At 32.9% G+C, this 15,003-nt stretch overlaps 2 protein-coding genes and 2 long non-coding RNA genes across 7 annotated transcripts; all 4 read right to left on the reverse strand.

Annotated features, from left to right (window-relative positions):
* Nucleotides 1–7: 7 nt before the first annotated feature.
* LOC112905335 lies at nucleotides 8–862 on the reverse strand. Of its 2 annotated transcripts, none has more exons than XR_003231715.1 (3): nucleotides 788–862; nucleotides 307–381; nucleotides 8–211 (listed from the first exon to the last, which is right to left on the reverse strand). It is a non-coding gene; the product is annotated as an uncharacterized LOC112905335 (long non-coding RNA). The 2 variants fall into 2 exon arrangements; XR_003231714.1 differs by having other exon boundaries at nucleotides 278–381.
* Nucleotides 863–1,316: 454 nt separating this feature from the next.
* Nucleotides 1,317–3,345, reverse strand: LOC108743437 (probable cytosolic Fe-S cluster assembly factor AGAP009023). Its single transcript, XM_018479003.1, has 6 exons — nucleotides 3,136–3,345; nucleotides 2,982–3,077; nucleotides 2,489–2,918; nucleotides 2,191–2,430; nucleotides 1,915–2,134; nucleotides 1,317–1,839 (listed from the first exon to the last, which is right to left on the reverse strand). The coding sequence occupies exons 1-6, from the start codon at nucleotides 3,196–3,198 to the stop codon at nucleotides 1,440–1,442; spliced, it is 1,449 nt and encodes a 482-aa protein (XP_018334505.1). The 5' UTR covers nucleotides 3,199–3,345; the 3' UTR covers nucleotides 1,317–1,439.
* A 931-nt stretch (nucleotides 3,346–4,276) lies between these two features.
* On the reverse strand, nucleotides 4,277–11,409 carry LOC108743443 (cyclin-dependent kinase 12). 3 transcript variants are annotated; one of them, XM_018479013.2, is made up of 12 exons: nucleotides 11,005–11,409; nucleotides 9,226–10,691; nucleotides 8,417–9,168; nucleotides 8,059–8,277; nucleotides 7,701–7,906; nucleotides 7,439–7,635; nucleotides 7,177–7,381; nucleotides 6,663–6,931; nucleotides 6,295–6,474; nucleotides 4,643–4,913; nucleotides 4,479–4,581; nucleotides 4,277–4,420 (listed from the first exon to the last, which is right to left on the reverse strand). In XM_018479013.2, the coding sequence occupies exons 2-12, from the start codon at nucleotides 10,629–10,631 to the stop codon at nucleotides 4,311–4,313; spliced, it is 3,918 nt and encodes a 1,305-aa protein (XP_018334515.1). In that variant the 5' UTR covers nucleotides 10,632–10,691; nucleotides 11,005–11,409; the 3' UTR covers nucleotides 4,277–4,310. The 3 variants fall into 3 exon arrangements, with proteins under 3 accessions (XP_018334515.1, XP_018334512.1, XP_018334514.1); XM_018479010.1 differs by lacking the exons at nucleotides 4,277–4,420; nucleotides 4,479–4,581; nucleotides 4,643–4,913 and having other exon boundaries at nucleotides 5,217–6,474; nucleotides 8,417–9,165; nucleotides 11,005–11,402; XM_018479012.2 differs by lacking the exons at nucleotides 4,277–4,420; nucleotides 4,479–4,581; nucleotides 4,643–4,913 and having other exon boundaries at nucleotides 6,383–6,474; nucleotides 6,657–6,931; nucleotides 11,005–11,404.
* Nucleotides 11,410–13,364: 1,955 nt separating this feature from the next.
* Nucleotides 13,365–13,957, reverse strand: LOC112905336. The gene is made up of 2 exons (XR_003231716.1): nucleotides 13,798–13,957; nucleotides 13,365–13,736 (listed from the first exon to the last, which is right to left on the reverse strand). It is a non-coding gene; the product is annotated as an uncharacterized LOC112905336 (long non-coding RNA).
* Between the last annotated feature and the right edge of the window lie 1,046 nt (nucleotides 13,958–15,003).

Here is a 15,003-nt window from a genome sequence, read left to right on the forward strand (position 1 = left end):
CTCTTTCTACATCCCTCATGAGATTATGACAGTCTTAGACCCTATAGTAAGGGAGAAACTAAGCTTTCAATATTGTTTAATTAAAATAAAAGTAAAAACAAGAAGATTTTAAAAATAACGGGTTCAAAATGCTCTCCGATTATTTCTGGCCGTATTGTCCTCACGTAGGACTCTTTCTGCATCCCTCATGAGATTATGACAGTCTTAGACCCTATAGTAAAGGAGAAACTAAGCTTTCAATCTTGCATAATTAAAATAAATGTAAAAACAAGAAGACCTTAAAAAGTAGTGGTGCAAAATGCTCACCGGCTACTTCTGTCCATGTTGTCCTTGCGTGTGGCTCCTCCTACGCTCATGATATGATTTTAACAACCTTAGGCCCTATAGAGAAAGAGAAATTAACTTTCAAAATTGTTATACATTTTACGTAGTTTGGATATGCAATTGCCTATGCTGCAATGTACGATGTGTTGCCTATCATTTTATAAACAANGAAATTAACTTTCAAAATTGTTATACATTTTACGTAGTTTGGATATGCAATTGCCTATGCTGCAATGTACGATGTGTTGCCTACCATTTATAAACAAATTCCTTTGAATTTAATTTTTTAAACAATTTCTAACACTAGGAAAATCATTAAACAAATTGTTCACAAAAGTGAATTTCGACCACTGGAAGCAATGGCGCTAACAGTTTCGAGCTTACCGTGACCGATAAGCGGGAAGAACTAGTTCAAATAAAAGTAATAGCGGGATTTTAAGAATGAGGGTTGGAAAATGCTCACCAGTTGCTTCTGTCCATTTTGTCCTTGCGTGGAGCTGCCTCAATGTCCCTCATGTTATTTTATAATATAACATTTNGCAAAATGCTCACCGACTACTTCTGTCCATATTATCCTTAATTACTACTTAATTATTACTAAATAGTTTAACTGTTATTTATGCATCAAGTTATTTATCCATAAGTGAAATAAGTCTGACATAAAAGTATTATAGCAAATTCTTATACATAACGCAGGCAGAAATGATCTTAAAATTTAATTTTGATATTCGTGTCTCTATTTCTTTCAAGGACCTGCACATTTAATAAAATTATTCAAAATTTTATATTAAAGATGGTTTAATCAAAATTATCTACAAATAGTGTACACAGCCGGCAAAGAAATATAATAAAGTGCAATCCTAGATTTGAATTATTTCTGGAAAGCATTATATATCACCTAAGTAATTATGAATTGAGTACATAACTATCCATCGACACTACTTTTTCCTTTCTCTTATCTACCAATATATAAATAAATACATACATGGACAAAATTGTTGAACTCTTATTATTTTTACGGAGTTTTTATTTATGCTCATATGATTATTGCTCGTTTTTCATACACATGAATATAAAAGCACAACTATTAGATGATACAATCAACACAAGATAGTTTACCACTTAATATTTAATGAGACATTAACTTTTTCGATTTCATGATATCCAGTATGAAGTATATTTTTTGTAATGTCTCCTTCTTCGCCTTTGAACCACTGCTGGTACAAGCTTTTGACGGTTTTACTTTCGTTTTGATTTTGAATGGGCAAATTTGTATACAAATCTTCCAGAACGGTTGTCAAATCTTTCACAGTTCTGTTTTGAGGATGTACCATGGCCCCACCGTTCAAACAACCCGATGGACAAGCCATTACTTCCACATAATGGTAGTCACTTTTACCTCGCTTTAATTTCCGGACCAAATTTTGAATATTTGTAAAACCATTAACGATAGCAAATTTTAATGCCACCTTGTCATTCTTATCTAGCAGAGTGAGCTCTTTGAAGTCAGGATTTCTGTAAGAAGGAAATGTTTACTATTATTTGTTGCTGAAAATAAACTATATACGTATTTATTTATGATCAATTTACCTTAAACATTTGAACTCTATTAGAGGATTCTCCACTTGGAAAAGCACCTCGGCAGCAAATTTAAATATATTATGTGCAAACCCTCCTGATCCACTTCCCATCTGCCTCTTTAAACAAGGAGTTATTTCTTGATTCTCCGAATTCCACGGCTGATTGAAAGTTGATGGTGGCACTTCATTTAGAGAGATGTTTCCATCCAAGAACATTTGTTCAAGCTCAACTAAAATAACAAGATGTCAAATGTGTTTTCTCCCAATTATTGAAGGTTATTCTTACTTGCTGTTATCACACAATCAACATCTTTAATTTTGTTTTCTTTATTAATAAAGTCTTCTCTAACAGCCTCAAGTTTCTTATCATAGCATGGCATAAGAGTTACATGATAAATTGGCAAAGATACAAGTTTTTGCACAAACCTTTTTATTATTGAACCCATTATTTGTTGAGGAGACTTTGTACTTGATAAGTAGGGTAAAATAAAACTACCATGAGTCTTTTCTGCATAACAGACCCAACCTATTCGAACAACATAGTCAATAGCAATAATCTATCAAATAAAAAGTTTAAAATATACCTGGACAGCTAGATGACAACATAGGTAATAGATTTTTGCTTCCACTAATTTCTGCTGATGAGTACCTTTCCACAAATTCCTTTTGACTTTCCAGAAGAGCTAAATCTTCTGCAATAGTCATATCTACTACCATATCAGCTCCCAGATGTTTAAAATATCCAGCCAGTCTTGCTGCACAATCATTTGGTTCCAAATTATACTTGACAGCTAAAGACAGCACAGGCTGAACAGATAGTGATACAATTATAAACCGAGTTTCCGATACTCTTCCTTCCTTTTGTAATATTTTTTTCTCCCTAAATACTTTTGATAGTTCCTCCTGATTTTGTTGGTCAACCAATACACTTTCAGCAGATGTAATGCATCCTGAGCAAGCTAAGCAATCTGACAATGCAATCTCCACCTTCTGAAGCTTTTGAGGAATGGTCAACTACGAGGTTAATAGTATAATGAAAAATGCAATAATTAGATATTGTGCACAAAGTTTACCTACATCTTCTACTTGATAATATGTGCCATCTTCTTGAATAGAGATTTTCGATCCAGTTTTTGTACAACTTTTCTCGATTATAATAGGTTTTATGCATTCCTTTTAAATAATTCCCGTTAATAAAATTTGCTGAAGACAGCTATAAATTAAGTATTACCTGAGAAGGTGTTATAAAGTCGTTCAAATTCGTTAATTGCAAAGCACCACTAATGCGTGCCATTTTTACAAAACCAAACAATAGTAATAGTGCGAATTAGTTAATCATTACACTAGCAATTACTGCTCACAGCACAAAATTGACCACTGACTACCACAGACAAATTTCGACCATAGATGACAACTATGAATTGATTATCTATGGTGAATTGCACTACCATAAATTTACACATAGGATGTCCTTGAAAAAATAACGTTGCTATGATTGTTTAAATACGGAAGTGTCTAGTCTACCACTAGTGATCATTTATTGCAAAGGAATGAAAAGGAATATTCTGCTACAAATGAAAATGTTATCGTACTGCAAGTTAACAGTCTTAATTAACCCAAACTGATAAGATTAAAAAAATTACAGGCAACCTCTATACTTACCTACGTCCTATGAGCACTCGATGTTTGACAGGATTCTATTGATGACATGTCTGGCGAAATTTCATTCATAATTCGGAACGTTTGTGATATTATAAACGTCACATGTGGGAAAAACTAATGAACACAAATGAAATATAGATAATTCCATTATTGAACTCGATGGAAATGTAGCATTTAAATAATTTTATTAAATGTATAGATACTTAGAAAAAAGGAGGCAAGATCAAAATTAAATTTTAACGTCATCTGCCTGGATTATGTGTAGAAATTTGCTAGAATACTTTTGCCTGAGATTCATTTGACTATAATAGTAAATACGGGCCTTACGTTTAATAGTATTTTTATCTGGCTAACAGTGACCTAGGTGTGTCTTAGATTATGTAAGCATTATGTTTTTAAAAACATTAATTGAAAACAATTGGTATTTTTGGGTTTCTAGAAATCTGTTCATATCAGCGATCCATTCAATCTATTGTTTAGACAATGAGTGAAACCAATTTATTCTTATTGATATCATCTTTTTTTACTTGATAAAAAAGGGATATTCGTTTGTTAATATAAGAACTTGAACAATTATTTCAAATAAGGTGTTCTGTACTTACTAAGTTCCATTTATATTGAACAAGTTGTACTTGTTTATATATGAATCAAGGACAATATTGTAGGACAAATAAATTTTGTACATACATACATACATACATGTGTTAAGGAACAACTATTCTAATAATAATTGTAAAGAGTAAATTAATTGAAATTTAACAATTCGTTTCTTGCTTCAATGAATCCGAAAAGTCTAAGCAATTCTGCTAACACTGTACAAATTCCTTCCGTCTTCAACGTCGATTTAAAGTTGTCTAAAATAAAATTCGTTTGCATTACTTGATTTTTTTAATAGTTTAAAAACGTACATACCTTCGTTTAAATTAAGAACGTTACTAATTCCAACGTTTACCTTATAAACGTTTCTTAGCTCACTCTGAAGGCTATCCAGTAGACAATTTAAATCAGAATTATCCTGTAATATACCATGTTATTAAACATTTACTTGATGTGTTGCAAATTTACTTTTTATTTACCTGTTTTTCTAAACAGAGATTTAGCAATTGGGACAAAGGTATGTTAGTTTTGTTCAAGATTGCGTTCTGTATGTCGTTTAGTTGCGCTAAAAATCCCGTTTGATTGTTATTATTACCCTTCTTTGTGGGTGGGGTAAGAGAAAACTCTTCTGTGCCTTGAAGTTTTTCCTGAATTCCCAACAGGTCGCCTTTTATTTTTCCTGTGGCCGTTGCTAACGCATACGATAAAACTGCTGCATCATAAGCTTCCATTTTCAAATTTTTCGAAGAACTGTAAGCCAAAACGATCAAATCACCTTTTCTTATCTGATCAATCACACAAAAAAAACAACCAATAACGATTTTCATCACTTTTAATATCTTATAGACGCTACTATTCATTTGACTCAACTGAAATTTCAGACAATTCAAACTTACCCTTTTTACGTTTAAAACATTTCTTAAACCACGAATACAGCTATGAAATATAAATAAGATCCACAACAAAAACAATAAAATAAATACATTACATGCATTTGCAAACCAACAGAATTGACGTAAAATAATAGAAAAAAAAAGAAATAAAACAAAAAGCCGTGTTTTACCCATTTATTAATAATTAAAATAAAAATAACGCCTATTTACAAACTATCTCAATTATATAGCAAAAAATATTCTAATCTAGAAGTCTCTATTATTTACACAATTATTTATACTCAACGTGTAAATCTGCCGATAATTAACAATAATTGAAATCCACTGTATCATATATCATATCATTATCTACAATATATACAATACACATTCATTCCATTTACTTCTACATTTCTACAAAGGAGCAGATTTTTTTTAACAAAAGAGATCGCACGCAAAAAAAAAGAAAAAACGATTACGACCATGCCAGAAAAAGCAAAATTTTTAATATTCACAATTTTTAAACGACAAAACTTACATCTGCGTGCCTCGTGCAATACAATTTAAATTTTTAGTGGCTACAATTATGAATAATCGTCAAAAAGCTGGACCTTATTACATACTACATGAAAATATAGATAGTAGGTGCACAGCAGTATTTAAAGATCCAACTTAAAAATACGCACTCACGGTGACATTTTCCTGCGATATATGTATACTTTGCGATCGGCGTGATTAAGACTAATAAAATAAATAGAAAAGGAAACAGTAGCCCTTAGACAATCAAATAACTTTTAGTTTCGCATAAGAACAGTAATCAATTTTAAGTTCTCAATTAAAGGAAAATATAGAAATAGAGACGAGGTTAAAAATTATATTACAATTGTAGTAATGTTCTAAAGCAGTTTGGAAAATAATTAAGAAGTAAACAAACAATAATACATTAATTAATAATAAACGTTTTTTTCAATGTAAACGAGCTTCACCCTGTACACATACAGCTTCTTATTAATTTAAAACAGAAAGAAACATTAAAATTAGGCACCTTATCGTATCAATTACAAAAAACTGCACATCATATAATTATTATTGTTATGCCGTGCTGCCCCTTTTCTCCCCAGGTAGTATTTATTTTTCTTTTATTTGTGTGTGAGATACTAAATGCACATATCCTTAATTAAATAATGTTTTTGTCAAAGCACGTAATTTTGTTCACAATTTAAATAACGCCACGAGTGATTCAATAACACGAAACTCACCCTCCCACTTCGGTGTTGTTCTCGTCAGGCTTCGAAATGAAAGCTTTCAGCAATGACGCAGGCGGTTTTCCAGGTGGTAGATTTTGCATTGCTTCCTGTTGTTCTCGAAGTTGGCGTCTTCGTTTTTTACTCCATAACTCATGACAATCTTGCCAAGTGGGAAGTTCTGGAGCAGACATTCTACAAAGGAATAAAATTTTAAGATTAAATGTATGTATAAACGGGAAAGTAAAACATCTCCCTAATATCATCTCTCTCTTAAAATACATAACAAACATATACAATTATCCTAGTGACTTAGGCTTGCAATTAGGTAATTCGTTGATTTGTTAAAAATAAACAAAAAATATAAAACTGTTAACATTTACTCCTCGGGGTTGACGTTTCTTAACCAGTTCGATCTTAAAGCATCTTCGGCAGTAATCCTTTTATCAGGATCAAGTTCAAGCATTTTATCCAATAGATCCAACGCCGAGGATGGCATAAACATAAATTCTTCACGGATACGTCTGCGATGTAACTTCTTAGGTTTGAGGGTGTGAAACAAGGGCAATTTGATAACGGATGGCCAGACAGCGGGCGTTGGGGTACCGCACAGTTTCGATATCATATCTAATTGCATCATTTCGGCGTTTGCCTATAAATATATTAAAAACATTACACATACAGAACAATAATAATGTAATTAATAAAAAGAGACTCGCCCTAATTACCACAAAACGTATTCATTGTGAACGCGCGCTTCGCTCACTTCTAATGTGGGCATTATCATATCGAACGCTGACTGTAGACGTTAAACTTACTGCGGAAACAAGTTTTGCGGTAATTAGAGTATCAGTATAGTCTCCACTTTCTACAATGCAATTAATGTTTAACGTATACCTGAAAAAGGGGCCGTTTAAGAAACAATTCCCCCAAGATACAACCGCAACTCCACACATCGATGGCAGGTCCATACCGTTCTTCACCCAGTAAAAGTTCTGGAGGTCGATACCACAAAGTAATCACTTTGTTTGTATATGGTCTTTGTCTGTCTTCGGCATTATACAAACGTGCCAAACCGAAATCTGCCAATTTTACCTCGCCCCTGCAATCGTGCAACATATTTTATTCAACTTGAAATCAATCATCAATCATCCCTTACTTGTTATTCATTAGAATATTGCTGCACTTTATATCCCTATGAAGGAAGTTTTTCTTATGGCAATAATTGAGACCATCGAGCAGCTGTCTCATTATACTAGAGTTGTTTTGTTCATTAAAATCTACCAAACCGGATTCAAGAAGGCCCATAAGATCATGGTCCATATATTCGAACACCAAATAAAAAGAACCCTTATCCTGAAGAACAAGTGACAAGTGAACTGTATACTGGCTAATAAAATAATTGTAACAAATTCACTTACGTTTCTAAAGTCTACTGCATCTTGTTTATCAGTCACAATTTCTCTCAAATTTACGATATTTTTATGGTTTAATTGTCTAAGAATTTTAATTTCTCTAACAGCGGTAATAGGAAAACCCTCTTTTTCGTTTTCTAAGCGAACTTTCTTCAGAGCAACCATTTCGCTGGTTTGCATGTCCCGCGCTTTATACACCTGTCCATATGTACCTTCAAAAATTTAATACGTTTATTTATTAAGTTCGCATTTGTTAATTCATAAATACAGAAATGATCAATTTTGAGAATGAACCAATTGTGAAATTCTAAATAAAAATTGTTCTTGAAATCGTGATTTATTTATTCTTAATGAGAATTTTTACCTTCTCCTATTTGAGTTATAACTTCAAACACATCTACACATCTTTCACCCCAATCCCTTGAAGTATTAATATTCCTCGACGTTTTACGTCGAAGTATTTTCGGCCTCTTTAATTTGGGCTTTGGGACGTGTTTGGCCTTCTCTTGGGGCTTTGAGCTCACTCTAGGAGATGTCGTTATAACGTCTTCGTCTCCACTAAGATCTTCAGTACCAGGAATCACTATAAGAAACAGTAAAATAATATACATGTTACAACTTTACTATTTATTTCTTTTTATATTATCTCTCTCTGTAAAAGGATGATATCCAGTTTATAACTTTATTTAGTTGCTAAATAAATAAATAAATAAATGTATCACCTGGTGGCATCGGCAAATCTTTAATACTTTTCCTTGGTGGTGTTTTGACTTTTAAAATTTGTTTGGGACTAGGACTTCGACTAGGAGGTGACTCAATAGCCTCTAGGTCTGTTTGATTTATACCGGGTGGCATGGGTAGTTTGGTAATATTCTTGTGCTTGCTTCCTAACGTTTTAATTTCATTTATCGTCGTCGTCGGCTTCTTGGCAACCACAGCAGTTACAGGCTGCGATGGAAGAGGAGCAGATTGTTTAATAATCAAACTGGTAGACATCGAGTGTACAGGTGACGTGATAATTGGAAGAGGTGGCAAAGGCGGATGCCTAACTACGGAAGGTATAATCTTAGGGGTTCCACTATCTTCCGAAGTGCATTTCTTATTCGTTTCCGATTGACTTTCTGGTAACGCTATTTCGGTCAAATTAATTTCTGTTTTCTTGTTTTTTCCTATTTCCGCTCCCGTATCATCAGGAATGGGAATTTCGTCTATAGAAACGGAAGGTTGAAAACTAGAACTGTCGGAATTAATTGAAGCATCCACGTCATCTTTTGAAAGTTCTTCTATGGCCTCGTCTTGCTTGTTGCTGTCATCGCTTTTTCTCTCTCGCAGATTTTGTTCTAAACGCTTCAATTCCGCTTCACGCTTTTGTCTGTCTTTAACCAATTCGGCGAACAAACTCGTGTCCGTTATTTTGTTCTTCAACTGCGACGATTTAATCGAATGAGGCGTCGGACTTCTCGGCCGTTCTCTGCTATAAAAAAAAGCCGTTCACGTTGTATTAATAATTACATTTTTAAACTAAACTTACCGTCCAACGGGCGATTTAGATGTCGAATATCTGTCCTTATCTTTGGTCGCTCTAGGACTTCGTGACCGATACTTTTTTGAAACTTTAGTTCTACTTGGCGATCTACTATAATGTTTTTTATGCCAGCTAGGAGATCTTGAGCCCCTTCTCTTCGGACTGCGACTCCTCGAATGTCTGCGCTTATCTTTTGATCGATCTTTGCCGTGTCGTCGATGATGATTAGATTCTTTTTCGAGGCGCCTCCGTTTTCTAGACGGCGATACACTTGACCGGCTCAACGAATGACTATGATAATGATTCATCAACGATTCAGGACTGGGATTTCTATAGGGGGATGTTTTTATGGGAATGGGACTATAATGCCTTGTGTAATGTCTGTCTCGTTCACGATATCTCTCCGCTATTTCTACCGGGGACAAAGTTCGGTCGTCTATAATCTCCATTGGGACCAGTTTTATTTTATGATGGGAATTTTGCTTCGAAGGCAACAAGGGGGGAGTGTGAGGCGACTCGCGAGGCGCAATGCACCCTTTGAAATTCCTTAAGGGGGGTGTTACTGGCTCTGCAGTTGGTGATCTTATATTGTCATCTGGATCAGGGGAAGCAATATGAGAATCATTGGAAACAGGCGAACAAGCATCAGTAGCAAGAACGCCCACTTGTTTACTATCGGAAAGAACAGGCTCCCAATCAGATAAAGGCTCTTTTTCGAGGTCAATTTCTTTTACTACCCTTTCGACAGGTGACACTGACCCAATGCTCTCTAAGCTAGAACTTCTTGATCGATGCTGTTTCCTTTTCCTTTTCTTTTTCTTTTTTTCTCTTTTATGCTTTTTCTCTTTTCGCTTCTTTTTTTTTCTTTCCAGTCCGTCATACTCTACATAAGGTGATGTTATCTGCCGATAATCCTCCAAAGGCGATATGTCAATTTTTTTCCTATGCTTTAGGTCGCTAGACCTGGAAGACATGGAAGAAGCTGACATCTTTCTCTCTCGATGAGATAACATAGGTGATGTTGTATTTTGCTGCACCATGGAAGGATCCAGGCAGTGAGAATGCCTGCCAGTAGGAGAATATAATTGCTGGCGAGTAATATAATATTCTTCTTCCAGTTGATGACTGCTATGAGAATGCCGATTACTATAAAAGCTGTTTCTATGTACTGAATGGTTACTCAACTCGCCATCATCACTGTAACTTTTAACACTCTCACCACTCTGAATTTCTCCTGCTTCAGGTGCAGATAAGTCTTCAGAACTTACATCTGAATATTCAACTAATGGCTTCAATGTGTTTGATTGTACTAAACTGGGACTTGCAGAGCCACTGCTATTATTGCGGTTTTTTCTTTTTTTAGACAATCTTTTCGACTTTTCTTTACTTTTATCATGTCGGCTCTTTTCCATTTTTAGAGAGAAACAATGTATATCCAGCACATAGTAACTTGTGCTGCTTCACGTTGATAACTAAAACATTAGCATAACTTTTAATAAAAGCAACTTTAAGTATTTTTAATAGAAGGTTATGTTTACGGACGAAAAAAAAAATTACAGGAAATCCAAGTGTATTTAAATAATTTGTAGAAAAAAAAGCATTATTAAGGATTACTTAAAGAAAGAAAATAAGAAGACAATATCCATCCGGTAGGAGCTGACATACGTGACCTTGACGACGATACGGCTGTCAGCCATTTGTAGGGTGGGTCGAAATGGTCGAAGTCAAGTTTAATAATTAATATGCAATATAAAGCAATTCATTCCTATAATACTAAAGACTTACCAAATCTGTTTTCAAATGAAAACAATCCTATATAACATCCGCACAGACACAAATCACGGCACAATTAATATAAGTGGTATAAACATTCTGCATCATGCAACTTTGTTTGCTTTCAGTTTTCTATTTTAGATTTTCCGTACTGCGTCTTATAGTGGCTGTTTTGTTAATATTTAAAATTAATTTAGACTTATGTTTTGGGTGGTTTTAGCTATAATTAAGCATAAAATCATTCAAAATAGCCAGATTAATTCCGAAATACGTTTCCAACTGGCGAAGACTCTCTGCGCCATTTGCAGTTTTCAATCCGTCATTCGTCGTCTTTCGGTTGTTGAACAATTTATGACGTCAACGTTAGCAAGTGTCAAGCAATTACATTTTTTTATACAATTTAATTATGAAAAAAATATTTAAACAACGTTAAAGAATCTGGTTAAATTTGAAATAATTTTATTTATATTAATAGCTCAAATTTACATTTATTCTCTAGAAATTTTCGTTTGTCGGGTTTCAAGCAACCGAGCATAGACACGGATGGATAAGGTCAAGATCATAGATAGTCAAGATCCTGCGTCATGAAGTTATATTTTAAATAACATAGATAAGAGATTATGGTGTAAGTATTATATATCTCTTATCTATGACAAATAAGAAGTTCAATCGCTCCTGGTTCTTCATTTGCCATAGATAAAAGATATAGTGGGTTATGTATGTCCATTTGTCGTGAGCATAGATAGTCGTGTGAATTTGGCACCCTATATAAATAATTCACTGATTCGAACTTTACCAGTAAATTGTGCGCCATTTGCGGATTCTAAATATGTAAATATTATAATTGTGCATCCATTACTTCTGCTACAAAAAAGGAATTGTTTCGGGTGCAGGTTGAAATTAAATTTCAATTTATTCAAAAACTACTGAAGATATGATAATTTAATTGACGCCAATTAATTGCGTGTCATTTGTGTTTGAAGACTGATCTAAAGCGGGATTTATCTTTAAATTATTTAGTTGTAATAATTACATATAATACCTAATTTTACTTTGAATCATAGATAAAAATATGATCATAGTAATACCATTGAAAAATTTAGAATTATTTGTAATCATTCCTAATAAATAATATAAAAACAAATTGGCTGACCATAATAGTTTAACCTTCAAGCACGCAAGACACGCACACAATCAATTTAATTTCCACAACCAACCGAAACAATTCTCCTTTTTTTTACAGAATTAATGGATGCACAATCATGACACTTACATATCTAGAACCCGCAAACGACGCACAATTTATTAGTAAAGTTTAAATCAGAGGATTATTTGTATCGGGTGCCAGATTCACACGGTTACCATAGACTACATGACGACTTCTAGACTTATTATCTTTATGGTCATTGCCAATAGTAAGTTGATAGTTGACGCTCCACAAAAGTTATTCGATTTTGATTGTAGACAATATTATTAAAAGCGTAGACATGTATTAAACGTCGATGATTAAAAGAATAGAGACAGTATAGACAATATAGACACTCAATTTTTTAAAATTGTTGACCAGTTTCAGTGCCATCTATAATTTTTTTTAGAGATCAAACTGCTGTTTTGCACATTGTTTGACCATCGACGTTTATATGTCTGTGGTGTATATCTCTACTTAATTGCCATCTGGTAGTTGTGTTTAAGTACTGAATTCATCATCATAGTCAGTCCTAAGAGTGGTTGGACACGCACCCCCACTCTTTCCTATCCTGAGCTAATCTTCGCATTTCCTTAAAACTAGAACAACCCACATTCTGAACTATTTGCGAACAGTAATTTAATATCTGACTAGACCTTTATGCCTGAGAAGGTGTCCTACTATTCTATCTCGCCTATATCTTATTGACTTCCATACAGTCCTTTGTTCTATGCTTTCTATTTAATTGTATGCAATACTGCTTTGTCAATACCGCCTTCATTTTATTTGTATGTATTATTCTAAAGTCTACACTCCAGAAGATTCCAGCTGGACTTCAATAATGCCTACTATATTTAAATCTAGTCTATTCATCTCAGCTTTCAAATTTTCTAATTTCCCTACTTGTAGTTGTTGTACGAAAACAACAGTCAATGTTCAGCATTTTTTGCGTTACTTATAAACTGAAATTAATAATACATTCATATTCAGTAGCATAAATATCCTAAATAATTGTGATAAATTTAAAAACATTCCTATATAAATGTAAATTATTATTACTGTTTTCTAAAATCTTTTATATAACAAAAATAAAATGTAAATATACGTTATTACTTTTTACAGATAGAAAAATTAACAATAACGGTATAATATTTGAACATGGCAGCAATAGTAGGAAAGTACACGCTTTTCTCCTTTAAAATGTTTATTAGCATTGCATTTTAAACAAAGCACTGCAAGCAATGACACGGAGCAATCAATCTTCCAAAATAATGTGTTTTCCTGCAATCTTCCAGTAAAGTCACAAATTGCTTTCTGCAATACAAAATTTAAAAAATAAATACATGGAAATGTATCAACTACTAATTCAATAAATATCATTTAGATGGATGATTCTTTATCAGCGAATTTACTTATTGTTTTTATATTTTCACTGGTCAAATAATATAATTTTAACGGATTCTGTTGAATATCATTAAATACTTAAAGCTAGGAAAACTTATGGTGTCTTCATGTCGTGGTTACAGTCTTTATCACAGCTGTCCTAATTATAATACACCTACGAAAAGTAAAATGTAATAAATATAACAAATACGTATAAAAATAGTTATGTCATTTACATTTCTGTATATGTATGTACCAATGCAGATTTCAATAACGTCATGGCAAAATATTTTCACAGATTCGAAAATGAAAACAAAAAAACCTACATTTCTTTAAAAACCATTAAGAGCACTTCGATATTTTAGGAACGAAAAAATCAATTTCATAGTGAGCGTTTGTAGTACTTAAAAACAAATGACAGTAATCTAATTAACCTTTTTATGAACTGAATAAATAAAAATTTAACTAAATCATTAGCTCATTCTGTAATCAAAAATTAAAACTCCATCTCCTCCATTGTTTTTGATAATCTGTTATTATCGATACGTCTTCTCTGACTTCTTCGAACTGCATCCGCCCTACGATACGGCTCGCTCTTTAAACCTAAAAGTATGTCTTCTAAAGCACCATTATATACTTCATCTTGCTGTAATAACTTCTTTTCATGAACCATTTTAGTTCTATGCTTAAGTTCGTTTATGACGGCCTCCTGTTAAGAAAACATCTTTTAATTTAATCGAACACAGGATCTATAAATCGAATTCATGATTTTATAACAAAAAATCTTTGTTACTATTATTATTATAAAATGACATCGAATGGTCTGAGAAAAATAATCCTACAAATTTCGCAATTAAATACATTTAAATTATATGCGAACTGTTTATAACATTTTTTTTTATGTGCAAGTGTTCTAATACACAAAGCGAAGCGATAAACATAAGAAAAGCTACCAACAAGAAACATGAGTACTGCTCCATAAACGTTAATAAAAATAACTAATGCAAAAAACAAAAAAGAAATATCGAAAAAAATAAGTAAACGCAAAAAACAAAATAAATTAATCCCATAGCGTATATTCAAATATCTATACCAAAATTTCTTCATTATTTCCACACATTAATACAATGACTACTTTTTTTAACACGAGGACTAGTGAGAAAACAAAAGGTAACAATTTTAAGGAATAAATTATTTATAGACACAATAACATCTCTTGATGCCAGCTCAATTAATATACGTTTAATCTTTGGATTAATTATTGTTAGACTATTTGATAAACTCACGTGCTGTTTTTTTTCGTTATATTTGTTCAGTTTTTGAACGCTCTCACTGTTGTTNTTCTAACTTCATTTAAATTTTAAAAGTCTGAAATTATATGTAAAATATCAACTGTATGCAAAGGGCCTTGGGTCATTTAAAAATAAATAAAAAACACTAGA

This window comes from Agrilus planipennis, unplaced genomic scaffold, assembly GCF_000699045.2.
Source record: "Agrilus planipennis isolate EAB-ADULT unplaced genomic scaffold, Apla_2.0 scaffold447, whole genome shotgun sequence".
Lineage (NCBI taxonomy): Eukaryota > Metazoa > Arthropoda > Insecta > Coleoptera > Buprestidae > Agrilus > Agrilus planipennis.